Source organism: Rhodnius prolixus, unplaced genomic scaffold (assembly GCF_049639745.1).
Source record: "Rhodnius prolixus isolate KJV_2025 unplaced genomic scaffold, Rpr scaffold_9, whole genome shotgun sequence".
In the NCBI taxonomy this organism is placed as follows: Eukaryota; Metazoa; Arthropoda; class Insecta; order Hemiptera; family Reduviidae; genus Rhodnius; species Rhodnius prolixus.
In genome coordinates this window covers 3,748,598-3,764,895 of record NW_027411604.1, presented here as the reverse complement: position 1 = coordinate 3,764,895, position 16,298 = coordinate 3,748,598, and the positions used below count along the sequence as shown (strand labels likewise).

General features: G+C 34.6%; 2 protein-coding genes across 4 annotated transcripts in view; one reads left to right on the top strand and one right to left on the bottom strand.

Moving 5' to 3' along the window:
* Positions 1 to 1,802: 1,802 nt before the first annotated feature.
* Positions 1,803 to 16,298, top strand: part of LOC141454658 (ras-related protein Rap-2a) — a 234,324-nt gene continuing 219,828 nt past the window's right edge. For 2 of the 3 annotated variants that reach the window (XM_074129129.1, XM_074129128.1), the window contains exon 1: positions 1,803 to 2,327. The gene's annotated coding sequence lies outside the window, so the exon portion shown is untranslated. The remainder of the gene's footprint in view (positions 2,328 to 16,298) is intronic. The other variant, XM_074129127.1, reaches the window with a different exon arrangement.
* LOC141454225 (uncharacterized) lies at positions 11,624 to 14,981 on the bottom strand. Its single transcript, XM_074128242.1, has 4 exons — positions 14,808 to 14,981; positions 14,109 to 14,272; positions 13,247 to 13,423; positions 11,624 to 11,954 (listed from the first exon to the last, which is right to left on the bottom strand). The coding sequence occupies exons 1-4, from the start codon at positions 14,844 to 14,846 to the stop codon at positions 11,741 to 11,743; spliced, it is 594 nt and encodes a 197-aa protein (XP_073984343.1). The 5' UTR covers positions 14,847 to 14,981; the 3' UTR covers positions 11,624 to 11,740.

Genomic DNA, 16,298 nt, shown 5'->3' with positions numbered 1-16,298 from the left:
CTCTGCTACTTTCGGCTATGACTTCCTGTCAGACAACTCGTCAGTTCTCAATACTAAGAGTATTATAACCAGGGCCGGATTTAGGTGAAAAGAGGCGCCCTAGGCTATTCCACTTATGAGGCCCTTTCACCTCCCATTTTTTAAGTTTGTAAATTACATGAGAGATAATAAAATACATCACTACATTGATACATCACTAAAACAGCGTTCTATTGTTCACTGTTTTTGAATCCTGGGCAAAGAAGTGGCGGATTAAAATGAACCCACAGAAATGCCAGCATGCCTCGTTTACTCTCCGGCGGGGCTCCTGTCCACCTGTCCTCTTCAATAGCAATCCTCTTCCTTGTACAGAGATCTGTTGCGCTACCTTGGGCTCTACATAGACAAAAGACTCACTCACACTAGACTTAAAAGACCAAGCGGTGACGAAACGTGCGAAACTGCTTTATAGGACTACTTGGACGACGCTCCAAATTACCCATTGAACTCAAATGATTACTATACAATACTATTCTCAAACCTATGTGGACTTACAGGACTAGAGCTGTGGATTCAGCCAAACCTACAAACATACGGACTGTACAAGACATTTCAGTCAAAACTACTGCCGACAGATAGCTGACGCTCCTTTCTACGGTGACTAACCTCACTCTTCACACCGACCTCCACATTCCCTTCATAGACCAACTCGCCAAGTCTAAATACCAAAAGTTCCATACTGCTCTCTCGACTAGCCCCAATCCTCTTGTACAGTCTCTCGCTTCCTCTGACATCCCTAATACTCCTAATAGAGAGTGCTACCGCTGGGTAGTTTCTCTCCTCCTGCTCTTCCCGCACCAGTTCATCTCATTCACCTCCTATTTACTTATTGTATATATTTATACAGATTGTAAATTACAAAATAAATTTAAAAAAAAAAAAAAAATTCACTGCTAGAATAGGGTAATTTTAATTTTGCTAACAACTTGAACGTAGGCCCCTCTTGATCTTGAGGCCCTAGGCTATAGCCTAGTTAGCCTATAGGAAAATCCGACCCTGATTATAACACACACAAAACCTCCTTGATTGAGTTAATTTCTCTTAAGAGCTGTAAGTAATAAAACGCATAATAATTTTTAATAACAGCAATATTAATAAAACGTCAAGAAATTTCAATGTAATATCTGTATAAATTTAAGTGTAATCGTTTTCCATCACATCCTGGGTACAGATTAAAAAAAAAAAAAAAAACCTAGAGGTTGAACGATGTTAATTATGGCAGCAGTACTTCCTCTATACCGACCAATCACCTGCTCACAGATCAACTCCCTTCCGCCAGGAGCTGATATCAAGCGGCAGCAATGTTCCAAGTGAAAGCCAAAACGCCGTACAGGATAGAAACATGGAGATGATGATGTTGACGGAGATGCAGGAAGTGGAAGAGAAAATAAACTGCGTTTGTGTGTGTGTGTGTGTCTGTGGAAGTGTGAGTGAAGCGACAACATGAATAGAAGCAATTATTGTTAGGCTGTGGAAGGGTTTTTCGATAGATCGATTTGTGTGTACGTGTGTGGTGTGTACGACAGCAGTCCAGTGCTCGTATGTAGGTAGCCTGCATGTACTGGCTGGGGTCGTCTGTATGGTCTCGTAGAGTGAGAGAGAGAGAAAGAAAGAGCAAGTGGGGAGGGGGATAGCCTGGAAGTGTTGCAATACTGGTCGAGCATTAGCGTGGCGTCCCTGTGCGGTTTAGGGGCGCGCGTGAGTACCACCTAGAAGGAGGATAGATTGAACGTGCAGCAGGTAGGTTTAGGTTAGTGTGGCAAATGGACGGGTTCGAGAGTAGTTCAGATGTGGGTGGCAAATAGGGAGTCCAAGAGAGAGAGCGATATAGAGAGAGAGAGATAAAAAAAGGATTGGAGTGTAGAGTTAGGTTGTAACAGCAGACGGGGAAGGGATTTTAGGGTTGTGAGATCGAATGTAAGAGAGAGAGAGAAGGGAACAGTGAGATTTCCGAAGCGAGAGAAACTGAGCAAGGGCCGACCCAATGCCAAGGGTAAGAGGAGTGTTTAACTCCCCCCTCTGTCCCGCAGTATACCCTTCTATACCAGGGGACTCCTTGATACTGTGTGTGCAGCCAACAAGCGGCGCATGTCCCGCCAGCTGGAGCTAGGCAAGTGATTCGCGCCAGAGTCCCTGTCCCAACCTCGGCTGTAGCATCTACACCTGTTGATCAGTAACACTGCCTCCATTGGCCCATTCATCCCTTATTCACCCTACCGTTATTCACCTTTTATCTGTCCAAAAAACACTTTTTGCTTTATTTTATTATCTGCTGTTGGACATCCAAGGTAAGTTATCAATTTTTATTGTCCTTAATTTTAGACGATAAATATTCATAATAGGCAGAATTTATTCATAAATTCTTAACTTAAATTTCATTGTTTGATTCATTGAGTAGTAATTCATTCAAAATAATTATTCTGAATAGCAAACATCATTATCTCAAATTGTCGATGAATATATAAAATATATAAAAATAAATATTTCACTAAATAACGCTTTCCAACCCACTTGTTGAAGCATACCTGGTGTAATTTGCTTCAGCTTATTTAATTAGTAATTTTGAAACTCCCTTTTTTGGCGCTTTTCATCAGGCTTTCCACGTAAAAAATATAAATATATAAATCATTTTCATTACTCAAATAAAAATCAGAAAAAAAAATAAATAAATAGTCAAATAAGAGTATAAAAATTTATTAAATTATTGATTCAATAGCAAGTCAAATAAGTCAATATTATTAGCACCAAGTAGAAATTGTATTCAATGAATTCAGGCGCACTTAGTTAGGCTATACGTTCATTCATATCTGTAATGCGGTACGTATTAATGAAATATTATTCAACTGTTTATTTCATTAATTAATAAATAATTAATTCAATTTTAGTATTTTTATTTAATTAATTAGATTTAATCACAATAATTTTTCTAATCAAAATGTTCTTTAATAAAAAAAAAAAATTACTATTTAAACAAAATTAATTTATTAATAATTTAGCCTTAATAAATTCAAAATATTAACGAAATCTAATTAATTTAAATTAATATTTTTTTTTTCTTTACGTTTGGAGATTTTGAGTCCCAAAAGATAATTGTTTTTTGAAAATTATGTATTTTAAGTCATGCTTAACCCAAAAAAATTTAAAAATTGTTTTAATACACCATCGTTTATGTTCTACTCCCATATCTGAGTCCAGACTTGAGGTGAGTCTTTTCTCTCAGTCATGGGGTCGATCTAAAGGAAGAGCTAGTAGTCTTTTACCATTTAAATGGAATCCCTCCAGCGTATTGCTCTCCTCTGGGGTTTAGTCGAAAACTAGCGATTGCAACAGAATTAGACAGGAAGCCTTATTCTCAAATCTGCAAAAGGGGGCCTGGAATATCTTAGGATACCAGGTGGAGGATCTACACCGATCTGACCTCCAAGGTGATCAGTAGAGGCTTGAAGGATGGAATATGTGAGTCAATTGTTAGTCCTAACAAGAAATCCTCTCTTCAATAGATCCAAGGGTTGTGGACAGAGGGTTAGGTGTAAGTAGTTGCACAGTGCTGTGTACCCAAAGATTACTCGAGAGGACTTCCAAACTCTGCTGGCAGATATCCTATACTAGAATCCTAGCTGTGAAAATTCAGAGTACCAACTACTTCGAGATACGGTCCAAAAAAAAAAAAAGAAGAAAACCACTTTTGCAAATTCAGAGAAGCTAATTACGGCCATTTCTGACATTGAATGTTATTCGCAAGTCATCTTGAGTGGTTACTGGGTATTTCCAAAGATGGAGAGTACCTTGAGAAACCACTGTTCAGAACTGGAGAGGCTTCCTTTGAATGAATTTGTGCAGAAGATTTTAATGGGAAATATAAGACACTTCAATTTTTTTTTCCCTCCTCAGAAGACCTCAGAGTGGAACCAAGAATGGTTCCACATGCTCCACATGCTCTTTGGGATGGTTCTTAGCATTAGAGAATTTGCCAGCTATGCCATTCCCACAACTGGAAACCAATCTCTAGTCTCACCAGAGCAGTTTTAGGAGGTGCATAGAGTCGGCAGTTAAGTGATATTAACTCCAGCTACCAAAATACCCTTTTTTTTTAAAGTCCCACAAATAGGCTATATTCTCCTACAATACTTAGAGGAACAACCTCGATCCCCTTGGAGGAGTAGGCTGCTGGCCAGCAAGGGCTTACCACTTCCCTATTTAGAACTCCTACTTTATATAAAATATTTTTTTTCCCCGATAATTAACAACTGCAAAACAGAAGTATGTTAGCTGACAATTTAAAATTGTGTATTTTAAATACGTATATACCTATTAACAAAAACTTACAGTTTTAAAAGTTAAGTATAAGGGTTGATTAAACGCCAAAAGGTACACAAATCAGCAGTTCCCAACATTTCATTAATACTTCATTGATATAATTTAAGTAATTTTACTGCATTAACTTTTCCTTCACATTTTTTAGAATTTATTAGATGTCACAGACCCTTATGCTGGCCATTTTCGTCTACAAAATATTTACTCAAGTAGCACACCATTTAACTTAGATTGACTGTAATATCTATTTATCTATAATAATCAAACTATTAATCACAGGTGAAAAAGAAAACGTTATAAAAAATATAAAAAAAATAAGAGGCTAAAAAATTCATAAACTTTTTTTACATCAATAATTTTATGCATTTATTTTTATTTTTAAATAAAAATCATTGGTTTAAGTTCATTCTTCGATTAAAGTAATTGTTATTTTATGTTGTAGTCAAACGTTTGTAATAATAAGTAATAAATAATCTGGCTTTATCGCAAATAATATAGTTTTCTTCAATTACATTCTCAATCTAGGTGTTCTTCCCACAATGTTATATATATGTAATATAAAATAAAGATATGCATATTTTTAGGACAGCTAATTATTCCAGTATTTTACCATAAGTAAAATTAGGGGGACTAAATTAAATTACAATTGAGAAATGAGTAAATATTGTTGAATAATCTACTTGTTATTAAATGTATGTTATTTGTGCTCACGAATATTTCGGTAAGACGAATTTAAGACTGAAATATTGTTTTGAATCCTCCGTGATTGAAATTTAAAAAGTGGCCGACTCTAACTTTGTTTTTTTCTACTTTAACATGCATGAATATGTGACTACTCAGAATAATTCATCACTCATTTTATCATAATTATAATAAAAAAATATTATGAATGAACTGGCCAGCATAAGGGTCTGTGACATCTAATAAATTCTAAAAAATGTGAAGGAAAAGTTAATGCAGTAAAATTACTTAAATTATATCAATGAAGTATTAATGAAATGTTGGGAACTGCTGATTTGTGTACCTTTTGGCGTTTAATCAACCCTTATACTTAACTTTTAAAACTGTAAGTTTTTGTTAAGGAGATTTTTGTACCTTTTGGATAGATTTTCCTTTTTGTCTATTTGCAAAGTTACGTCTGCTTTACAGATTTTTTAAAATTTGGAATAAGCTATTCTATCATTATAACCTGATAAGGTGTTAAATCGGAACCGTAACTACCACTGGAGAGATCTTTTTAAAGAATGATTATAGTTACGGTCCCCAAACCATCCTCAATAACCATTTTTTTGAGAAAGCGTTTTGAATAAAATAGGAAGGTATTTGTACGTAAATAGCAAAATTAAACTGCGATTTCAGTACTTCCTTTTAAGAGGAGCAAGAAAAATAAACTGCGATTACAGTACTTCTCCCTAAAAGGCAAAGATTTTGAATCGAACGACAATTCATTGATGTAAATCGGTTCACTCATTGATAATTTTAACGATTGCAGTACTTCCTCTTAGTAGGTGTAAGAGCATGATGGCACTTCACAGCTACATAGAGGAGCTTTAATCACTTCTTCGTGCTAAATTTTATCAAAATCGGACTAAGCTTTGTAGAAATATTGGTAATAATAGTTTTAGAAAGGGCCTTATTTGGGTGGGGCAAACTCCCCTCCTTATGAGGCATAGCGTCGAGACTTTTAAAGTACAAATCTGTACAAAATTTCGATTCGAATGACACTTCTTTCATGAAAATCGGTTCACGTGTCGATAATTTGAAACGATTGCTATACTTCCCCTTAACAAGTGTAAGAGCAGATCGTCGCTTGATTGTTAGGTAGGGGAGCCCTAACCCTATCATCCTACCAAATTTTATCAAAATCGGGCCAAGATTTACAGAGTAATTAGTAATAATAATTTTGGAGGGGGCCTTACATAAAGGGGGCTAACTCCTCTCCCATTCAATGTACAGGGCCGAGACCCCCAAAAGGCACATCTACATAAAATTCCGAATCGAATGACACCTCATTCATGAAAATCGGTTCACGCGTTTAGGCGCTACGTTGTTTACAAAAAAGGTAACAACAAGAACAAGAAGAAGAAGAAGAACAAGAACAAGAACATTTTTTGAAAAAGCCGTTTTTGCTCATTTTCGGCAACTTTTTTCTCGAAACCTATTAGATCTAGGTGGTTGCAAAAAAATTACAGTTATAAAGGAGGATTTGCCCTATATTATAAAGAAAATTTGGGAATTTTATCTTTTATAGAAAAATAGAAAAAAATTGTCAAAGTTGGGTGTTTTTCAACGTTACACTTTTTCGTGCAGTTTTTGATGGTCAACCCTTATACAACTGTCCTACCGGACAGTTTTAATATTTGTGACAAAAATTAAACTTAACACATACGTAATTCATTAAACTGCCTCAATTTTGTTAAATATAAAAAATATTGTAATTATGTATGCAAATTAAAACCATATTGTTTGAATTATACGATTAAAAGGATAAAAATCAAGGCGACATTTCTTTTTTTTAGGGTTTAATGTGCCCAATCGTTTTATCAATTAAATAACACGCCAAGTTTAAAAATAACAATTGTTAGAAAATTACGAAGTAACGTTAAACTAGAACTGTTAAATGAAGTACGTATAATTTTTTAAGTTTAAAAAAAAAGTATAAATTTAGGTAATGTTTGTCTTTATGGGATTAAAACTGTCCGGTAGGACAGTTGTATAAGGATTGATCGTCAAAAAGTGCACGAAAAAGCGTAACGTTTAAAAACACCCAACTTTGACAATTTTTTTCTCTTTTTCTATAAAAGATAAAATTCCCAAATTTTCTTTAAATTATAGGGCAAACCCTCCTTTATAACTGTAATTTTTTTGCAACCCCCCAGACCTAATAGATTTCGAGAAAAAAGTTGCCGAAAATGAGCAAAAACGGCATTTTCAGAAATTGTTGTTGTTCTTCTTCTTCTTCTTCTTCTTCTTGTTGTTGTTGTTGTTGTTACCTTTTTTGTAAACTACGTAGCGCCTAAACGCGAGAACCGATTTTCATGAATGAGGTGACATTCGATTCGGAATTTTATGTAGATGTGCCTTTTGGGGGTCTCGACGCTGTACACCGAATTAGAGAGGAGTTAGCCCCCTTTATGTAAGGCCCCCTTCAAAATTATTATTACTAATTACTCTGTAAATCTTAGCCCGATTTTGATAAAATTTGGTAGGATGATAGAGTTAGGGCTCCCCTACGTAACATTAAAGCGGCGATCTGCTCTTACGCTAGTTAAGGGGAAGTATAGCAATCGTTTCAAATTATCGACAAGTGAACTGATTTTCATGAATGAAGTGTCATTCGAATCGAAATTTTGTACAGATTTGCACTTTAAAAGTCTCGTCGCTATGCCTCATATGGAGGGGAGTTTGCCCCACCCAAGTAAGGCCGTTTCTAAAACTATTATTACCAATATTTCTATAACGTTTTGTCCGATTTTGATAAAATTTAGCACGAAGAAGTGATTAAAGCTCCTCTATATGGCTGTGAAGTGCCATCATGCTCTTACACCTACTAAGAGGAAGTACTGAAATCGTTAAAATTATCAATGGGTGAACCTATTTACATTAATGAATTGTCGTTCGATTCAAAATCTTTGCCTCTTTGCCTTTTAGGGAGAAGTACTGTAATCGCCCGTTTATTTTTCTTACTCCTCTTAAAAGGAAGGTCTGAAATCGCAGTTTAAATTTGCTTTTTACGTACAAATACCTTCCTATTTTATTCAAAACGTTTTCTCAAAAAAATTGTTATTGAGGATGGCAACTATAATCATTCTTTAAAAAGATCTCTCCAATGGTAGTTATGGTTCCAACTTAACACCTTATCAGGTTATAATAATAGAATTGCTTATTCCAAATTTTAAAAAAATCTGTAAAGCAGATATGTAACTTTGCAAAATAGACAAAAAGGAAAATCTATCCAAAAGGTACAAAAATCTCCTTAACAAAAACTTACAGTTTAAAATGTTAAGTATAAGGGTTGATTAAACGCCAAAAGGTACACAAATCAGCAAGTACCCAACATTTCATTCAAGCTTAGTTGATATAATTTAAGTAATTTTGCTGCATTAACTTTTCCTTCACATTTTTTAGAATTTATTAGATGTCACAGACCCTTATGCTGGCCATTTTCATCTACAAAAAATTTGTTCAAGTAGCACTGTAGATTGACTGTAATATCTATTAATCTATAATAATCAAACTATTAATTACAGGTTAAAAAGAAAACGTTATAAAAAATAAAAAAAATTACGAGGCTACAAAATTTAAAAACTTTTTTAAAAAAATGCTTACACCAACATACATCAATGATTTCGATTATTTTATTTTTAATAAAATCGTCTGTTTAAGTTCATTCTTTGATTAAAGTAATTGTTACTTTATGTAGTAGTCAAACGTTTATAATAATAGGTAATAATTATCTGGCATTATAGAAAATAATATAGTTTTCTTCAATCACACTCTCAATGTAGCTGTTCTTCTCACAATGTTATATATATGTTATGTAATAATAAAATAAATAAGTATTGCATACTTTTAGGACAGCTAATTATTCCAGTATTTTACTGTAAGTAAAATTAAATTACAATTGAGAAATGAATAATTGTTGTTGAATAATCTACTTGTTATTAACTGTGTGTTATTTGTGCTCACGAATATTTCGGTAAGACGAATTCAAGTCTGAAATATTGTTTTAAATCCTCCGTGATTCAAATTTAAACAGTAGCCGACTCTAACTTTGTCTTTTTCTACTTTAACATGCATGTATAAGATGTGACAACTTCAGAATAAAGGGCATATTAAAGATAAATCAGAAGAATAATTTGGAATAGAGTTAAAATAAAGTACCTATTTAAAAACGAAGATATAATATACATTTTATCATAATTATAACCAAATAATATTATGAACGAACTGGCCAGCATAAGGGTCTGTGACATCTAATAAATTCTAAAAAATGTGAAGGAAAAGTTAATGCAGCAAAATTACTTAAATTATATCAACTAAGCTTGAATGAAATGTTGGGTACTTGCTGATTTGTGTACCTTTTGGCGTTTAATCAACCCTTATACTTAACATTTTAAACTGTAAGTTTTTGTTAAGGAGATACCCAATAGTTAATTAACGCTTTGTAGGGCATGAAGCTAGATACAAAATAAAAATAGTCTGACACACACGATTTCCTGATTCCACAAGGTTTCAAACTCATTATAATTCCTCGAAATCTGGTTATTTTACCCCCATATTAATTCTCTCCAAAATTATAGTTAGTAAAACCGTACATTACACTGAAATGGTAAACCTTACAGAGAAGCCCAACCAATACGCAGTTTACGGAAGGAACTATTTTCTAGAAAGTGAACTAGCCCTTGAGTAAAGGATTACTTCCGGACGTGGAACTTCCTTCGAACTCGATTTGAGTTAAAAACAAATTAAAGCTCGCTTAACCGTACTTACTTACTTGGTTCAACAGTCCTTAAAGCCGTCAAAGCCAAATGACGCCCTCGAATTCTTCTATCTCCTGAGGATGAACAGTTTTCGGGGTACCCTTCCCGCGAGCATTCTCTCCACGTGTTCCAACCCATCTCAATCTCCTCGTTCTTTATTTGGGCGACTATGTCCACATGCTCCATCAATTCTTGATTCTTTCTCATTTTCCAGTCTCCCTTCACGCACTTAAGGGGCCAAACATTTTTCTGAATATTTTTTCTTACCCAAACCCCGAGGGATCTTTTCTTTTTCACAATAGTTTTCTCAGACTGTTAGCTTACTTTCTCCTCGAAGTCATTCAAAGCTTTGAAAAATTATCTTCCAGAAAAATAAACCAGAACAAAAAAAAAATAATAAAGGGAGCCTTATACACTAAAGCTGTTTTGGTGTCCCGAACGAATACATACGTACAGTTATTTTATTCCTTCTATTTCTGGGAATAATCCTTCTACAAATCCTTAAATCCTCTCTTTCTAAGCTTATTAAATCTCTCTCTCACTCTTTTGCTCCCTCACTCTCTCCACTTTTTCCTGATTTTTATTTCGTTCGCTCCCTAATCCTTTCTCTCTCTAATTCTCCGTTAAGGCTGTTTAATTTGCAACAAGGAGTTCAAGGATCCAACCCACCCAGATCTTTGCCAATATAAATTTATATAAACTCTTTTTAATATTGTTTTCATTTTGGTTATTTATGCCTTTCGTTTTTGTTTCAAGTTATCTGGAAAATTTTGCAATGATCCTTAATCTTTTTTGTATTCTGTATAAAAGAAAAAGGAAAAAAAATTGGTGTTTCAATTTTTATAAGGTTTTCTCATAATGCATTTGAAAATTCATTTCACATTCATTTGAAAAATTTGCTTCAAATTGTAATTTTATTATTTTGTTATATGATTTGGAATCACACGATGTTTTTTAGTTTGTTTTGTTTCTTTGAAGTGAAGAATTCACAGCTCCTAGAACAATCGTGATTTGTTACGTGTAAAATGGTGAAGAATAGTCTCTTAAAAGTACTGGCCATGTTAGGCTGGGATACCCGCAGGACGCCAAGTCCTCAAAAAGTGTTCACTACCCTTATACTAAGAAAAACTGAATTCAGCAGTAATACCAAAGGCAGCATCCCAGATTTCATCCATAAAAATTAATTTATTAAACAGATTTATTACTGCTAACTGTTGACTGGGTGACATTCTACAATTTCCTTACATCGGGGACGTCTTGAAGCTTCCCGGAATACTCCCTGGATCATCTTGATCTTATAACTGAATGCTGTTTACATAAATGGTGGTGGTGGATATCCTGAGACCAGTAATTTTGACCGGATACCATGGTGAACATTCAAACAAAACTAATTATTTGCGCCCACAGAGATCCAACGCCTGGAACTAGAACGATCTGGACAAAACCTTCTAATCTCCAGTGATAACAACCTTATCTAATCTAAAGTCCACAGATAAAACACCCGTACTTCTTTCTACGTTACCAATGATAGACGCCATAAAGTCCTTCAACTTATCTGCTCTAGATTCCTAATTTTTTACACTAATCCTTCCAGACATCTTAAAGGAGAGCCCTCTCTTCCGTTTCCCACCTTCCACTTGAAACGGCAATGACCCCCGTGATCTTCTCAAGTCATTTGTAAAGATCCAGTAATGGCTGGCGTCTCCCATAAAGTCCTTAATGGGTATGGTACTTAAGGGCTACATTGAATACATCTTTAAACAATACATCTTTACATAATCACTTCATTGCCATATGAGTGTAATTTTATTTGTACATAAACATAATACAGATATAAATAAATGAACAAAAATTTAATTGTAATTCAAACCAAAAAAACTCAAATTTTTCTTCATTATTAAATATTAACACATGAAAAAATTTGCCAAAATATGTAGATCATAAGCTAGATTTGTTGGAAAGTTATATTGCCAGTGTGAACCAATCTTTTTTCGGGTTGCATAACTGTCGTGATAGGGATCTTCGGGGTCTTCAAACATCCAGTAAGTTGGTTCCCAATTGTAACGGAATATGGTCGCGTATGTAGCATAAATGCAAAATTCTTTCATTACATCTGGCCTGGAATAAAAGGAATAATTAAAATAAACAGAATAAAAAAAAAATATCAAACAGAAAAAGTAAATTTTGAAAGATCATTAAAAAGCGATAATCGATTTTCTATCACAGATTAGTGAGAGCTCAATGAAGATGGGTTCTAAAAAAAATAACTGTAATGAGGAATATTACTAAGGACTTATTGAATGGAAACGCTCTTGTTATAAAGGGAATAAAAGTGCCGACACTTTTAGTAGTAGAAAAAAAGTAAAGTAATTGCCTATTTTTTTTCAGGCGAGCTTTATGTCCAACTACCGAATTAGGTGTCCTGGACGGAGGCGACTAGCAAACATACTTTACTGCAAATTTCTCATATTAACCATTAAAGGTGTAGACCGGGGAATATAGCCTAGTACCGCAATACATCTTAGCTTTGCTGGTCTAGCCTCTAACTTCTCGGCTATCGTGGCGACTAGCAAACATACTTTACTGAAAATTTCTCATATTAACCATTAAAGGTGTAGACCGGGGAATATAGCCTAGTACCGCAATACATCTTAGCTTTGCTGGTCTAGCCTCTAACTTCTCGGCTATCGTGGCGACTAGCAAACATACTTTACTGAAAATTTCTCATATTAACCATTAAAGGTATAGACCGGGGAATATAGCCTAGTACCGCAATACATCTTAGCTTTGCGGGTCTAGCCTATAACCGCCCAACATACTTTACTGCAAATTTCTCATATTAACCATTAAAAGTATTGACAGGGGAATATAGCCTAGTTCCGCAATACATCTTAGCTTTGCGGGTCTAGCCTCTAACCCTAACCGCTCGGCTATCGTGGCGCCTCAAACTAAAAAAATAGTAATAAAATATAATCCGTATTGGAAGGGTATCCTGTTTTTCTCTTCACAAGTGCAAGATCAGAACGCTGCAGCATCCATAGGTAAATCAAATTAACACACCCAGGTTTTCTCTTACGAAAGTTCTAGAAAGATAGATGGAATCCGGCAATTAGAGATACCATTACCTGGGAGCTTCTTGTAACTTACCCAAACTTTTCGGATTACTTCTAATATTTTATTCGAAAATTTTCGAATTTTATTATCAAGGTTTTTCACACCGAAAATACTCGTACACTCTGAACACAAATAATTTGAGTTTCTGTGATTTGGTACAGTCATTTCCGTCATTTCCAAAAAATGCAGGCATGCAAACTTGTTAATTTAGTTGGTAGGCCTTTTTTTTTTTTTACTTCCTCCTTTGATCCCTAGTAGCCTTCAGGACTTGAATAAATCTCTGCAAGGATACTTACTTTATCTCCCTAAAGTGAAGACAGTTAATCACTCGTGGTTTAGATTGTTTCTTCAGCATCCTGCTAATTATTCGAGAGGTAGCTACTAGTATATGACGTTTTATTATAAATATAAATCTATCTTTTACGATCATTTTTACATAAACTGAATTTAGACCACCACAATCTTCGTTGTAACTAAAAAAAAATAAGAAAAAAACAAAATTATATTATAAACATCTGAATAAGAGTTGAATGTAATATTTATCTGAAGCTTAGTTGCACAAATAATCGAACAATCTCTGCAGATCCTACGTGTGATTATATCAATAAAAGATGTCAGTATACAGTGTTGTTAGGCTGGAATACACGCACACCGACGTCATTTCCGTCAATGGCAGTGTATATTTTTGAAAATAGGATTAGTAAAAGCCTTAGACGATGTTACTCTTCTGTTTAAACAAGAATTGAATAGAACTCTAAAGCTTCGACAACGAGATAGTGCGCAAATACGTACTACAGAAAACGGAAACACAATTAAGTGCCTTAATACTCGGAGTATTTGAGCGTAATTAAATTCCTTGAAAATGGGCATACCCGAGAATTAAGTAAGCGACTAAGGCCTTTGATGTCAAGGCATTTCGTAAAATTAAGCAAACGATTAAACTTGAATTAAATATACTAGTACTTGACAATGTCTCAAATTTTTCATCAACTACTTAGAACTATAAATTGGTCTGGATTATAAATGTTAATAAGAGCTGAAATGTTAAGTAGATGGTGCTACAAAACAGAAAATTTCAGCAGATCACTAAAAGACTTCAACGTTAAGACCATGAATTGAGAGTAGTAACAAAATAGAATATATTTTTCTAAATTTTACAGTCTATCATCCTCTTCTGCATAAATCTCCTTCTCCTCTGTTTCTTCACAATCTCGCTGCAACAACGTACTAAGTTGCTTTTTATTATCCGGATACGCTATACGTACGCAACGTTTTGGCAAAACACGACAAGTTTGTTTTTGAATTTGTTTGTCCGATTTTACCTGCAAAACAAATGCTGCGTAAATATAAAAAGAGAAAATTAAGGTTTTTATGAAAAATGGAAAATTTATCCACTCACTCGGAGTGCGCCTACTTTTGTGGACCAAACAGCACAGCCATAGGTCCTTTCAAAGGTCTTCGTTCCATCAGGATAACATAAATCCGTACGTTTCTTACTTCCAGAAAGGATCGATTTACTCCTTTTTCTTCACAGCATTAAAGGAAAGTTCCAGAAAAAACGTTACTCCTAATTTAACTAACCAAGAAGTCCACTTCCATAAGAAGTGAGGAGGTGGCAGTCTGAGGGGCAGTCACCCCTCCAGGTGCTGCCAATGAACCCGAGCTTTTCCAAACTCATTCTAGAGATTCTGACTACAGTCTTCCATTGCCTAACTCTCGAGTACAATATGGAGAAGTAAAAGATCTCGAGGCTTACTTCAACTGGGGGGCAAGTTTTCATAGCCTCATTTAGAACTCGAGAATGAATTTCAAACGTTCAATTTAAACAATTATTCTGCAATCTCATTAAAATATTACCTTGAAATATAATGAATTCTTTATTGACGTTATTTCCATGCTCCGCTAATAGAGTTCAGCCTAATTTGTTATTTATATAGTTATTACAATATAAAATCTGCAAAATCAATTCTTTAATCGATAAAAATACATCATATTTCTCAGACCGTTAAATTAATGGAATATAATAACCAATAAAATCATTACTATGGATATCATTGCAACAATTTTATGACACCATAAATGAAATATCATATAAAATCGTAAAAAATCATTTATAATTTGATTTATGAAATGAAATCAAGCAATACAATTTTTTTATGACTTTTGAAAGCAATTTTATAACACATCAGATTTTTTTCCAATCGCATTTGATCGATTTCTGTAATTTACTCTCCTTTTATTAGCTAGATTTTTACTCGTAAAAAAATAAATGATTGGCTTTCTGTGATTTCACTTCCTTCTGGCTTCAGTTTTAGGTTTACTATAAGAACGTTCCAGGAAATCGTGACCTTTAAGAACTCCGAGCTAAAAATATATACTCGTATACACATTTTTTTAACGAAAAGAATTGAGTCAAAAGTCACGACTGGTTTTTATATATAGTTGATAGTTTCCGGAAGCTAAAAAAAAAAAGAAGACGCACAAGAGATTTCCACTTCCGGTGAAGGTGATTATCTTGCAGGAACATACAAGTACATTCAGTGAATCGTTAGAGGAAAGACAACCAGGAGAAATTAAGGGAAAAAAAACAAACGGAAGTTGTTGTATAAGCTTTGTATATAAAGTTCAAGGAAGTCCGCCTAATTTGTTTATTGGAGAAAATTGTAGGAAAATTATTTTTTTAAAAAAAAAAACACACTTCCGGTAACGCCATTTTCTTGAAAGTTTAACTTCTCGTAAGGTTCAGAGGGTTTTCTTTTTTTATTTCATTTTTGGCGATAACATCTCTGATCTAAAATTACCAAAAATTCTTTATCAAACAGTACACAATAGGGACGATCTAATATAGGCCGTCTTTTACTGGGATTGAGTGAGGTAACGTCTACCAGAGCCCTGTAGATCGCCTTGCAACTTAGAATCTGATTTTATCAAAAACCTTTTCTGTAAAGTCACCCTCAGCACAGCCCTTCTCACAGATACCTGTGAGATCCATTGCCTGCTGAAGTACAGAGTGTCCATGTGGTCTGAATATTAGTAACTCTTTCACAGTACTGCAATGCCGCATTAAACAAAGATTTACACAGATGCCACAGTAACTCATGGAACAGAAAGGTCGCTTTCACTTTTACTTCTTCAAAAGAAGTAACGCAAAACAACGCATGAAACAGGAAAGTTGCTAACACTTGTAGATGGAAACGAAGTGGCAGATTTGTTGGCCCGGAGCCCTGTTTTGGGGTTTCAAAGTGTTAAGGCTCGCCACCACTGGGCAGAGACAGGCGAAGTAGTTTATTAAAGGCTATTCGCCGAGGCTGACTGCAGAATCAATCCGTCAAGGCCGCGTGGGGCTAT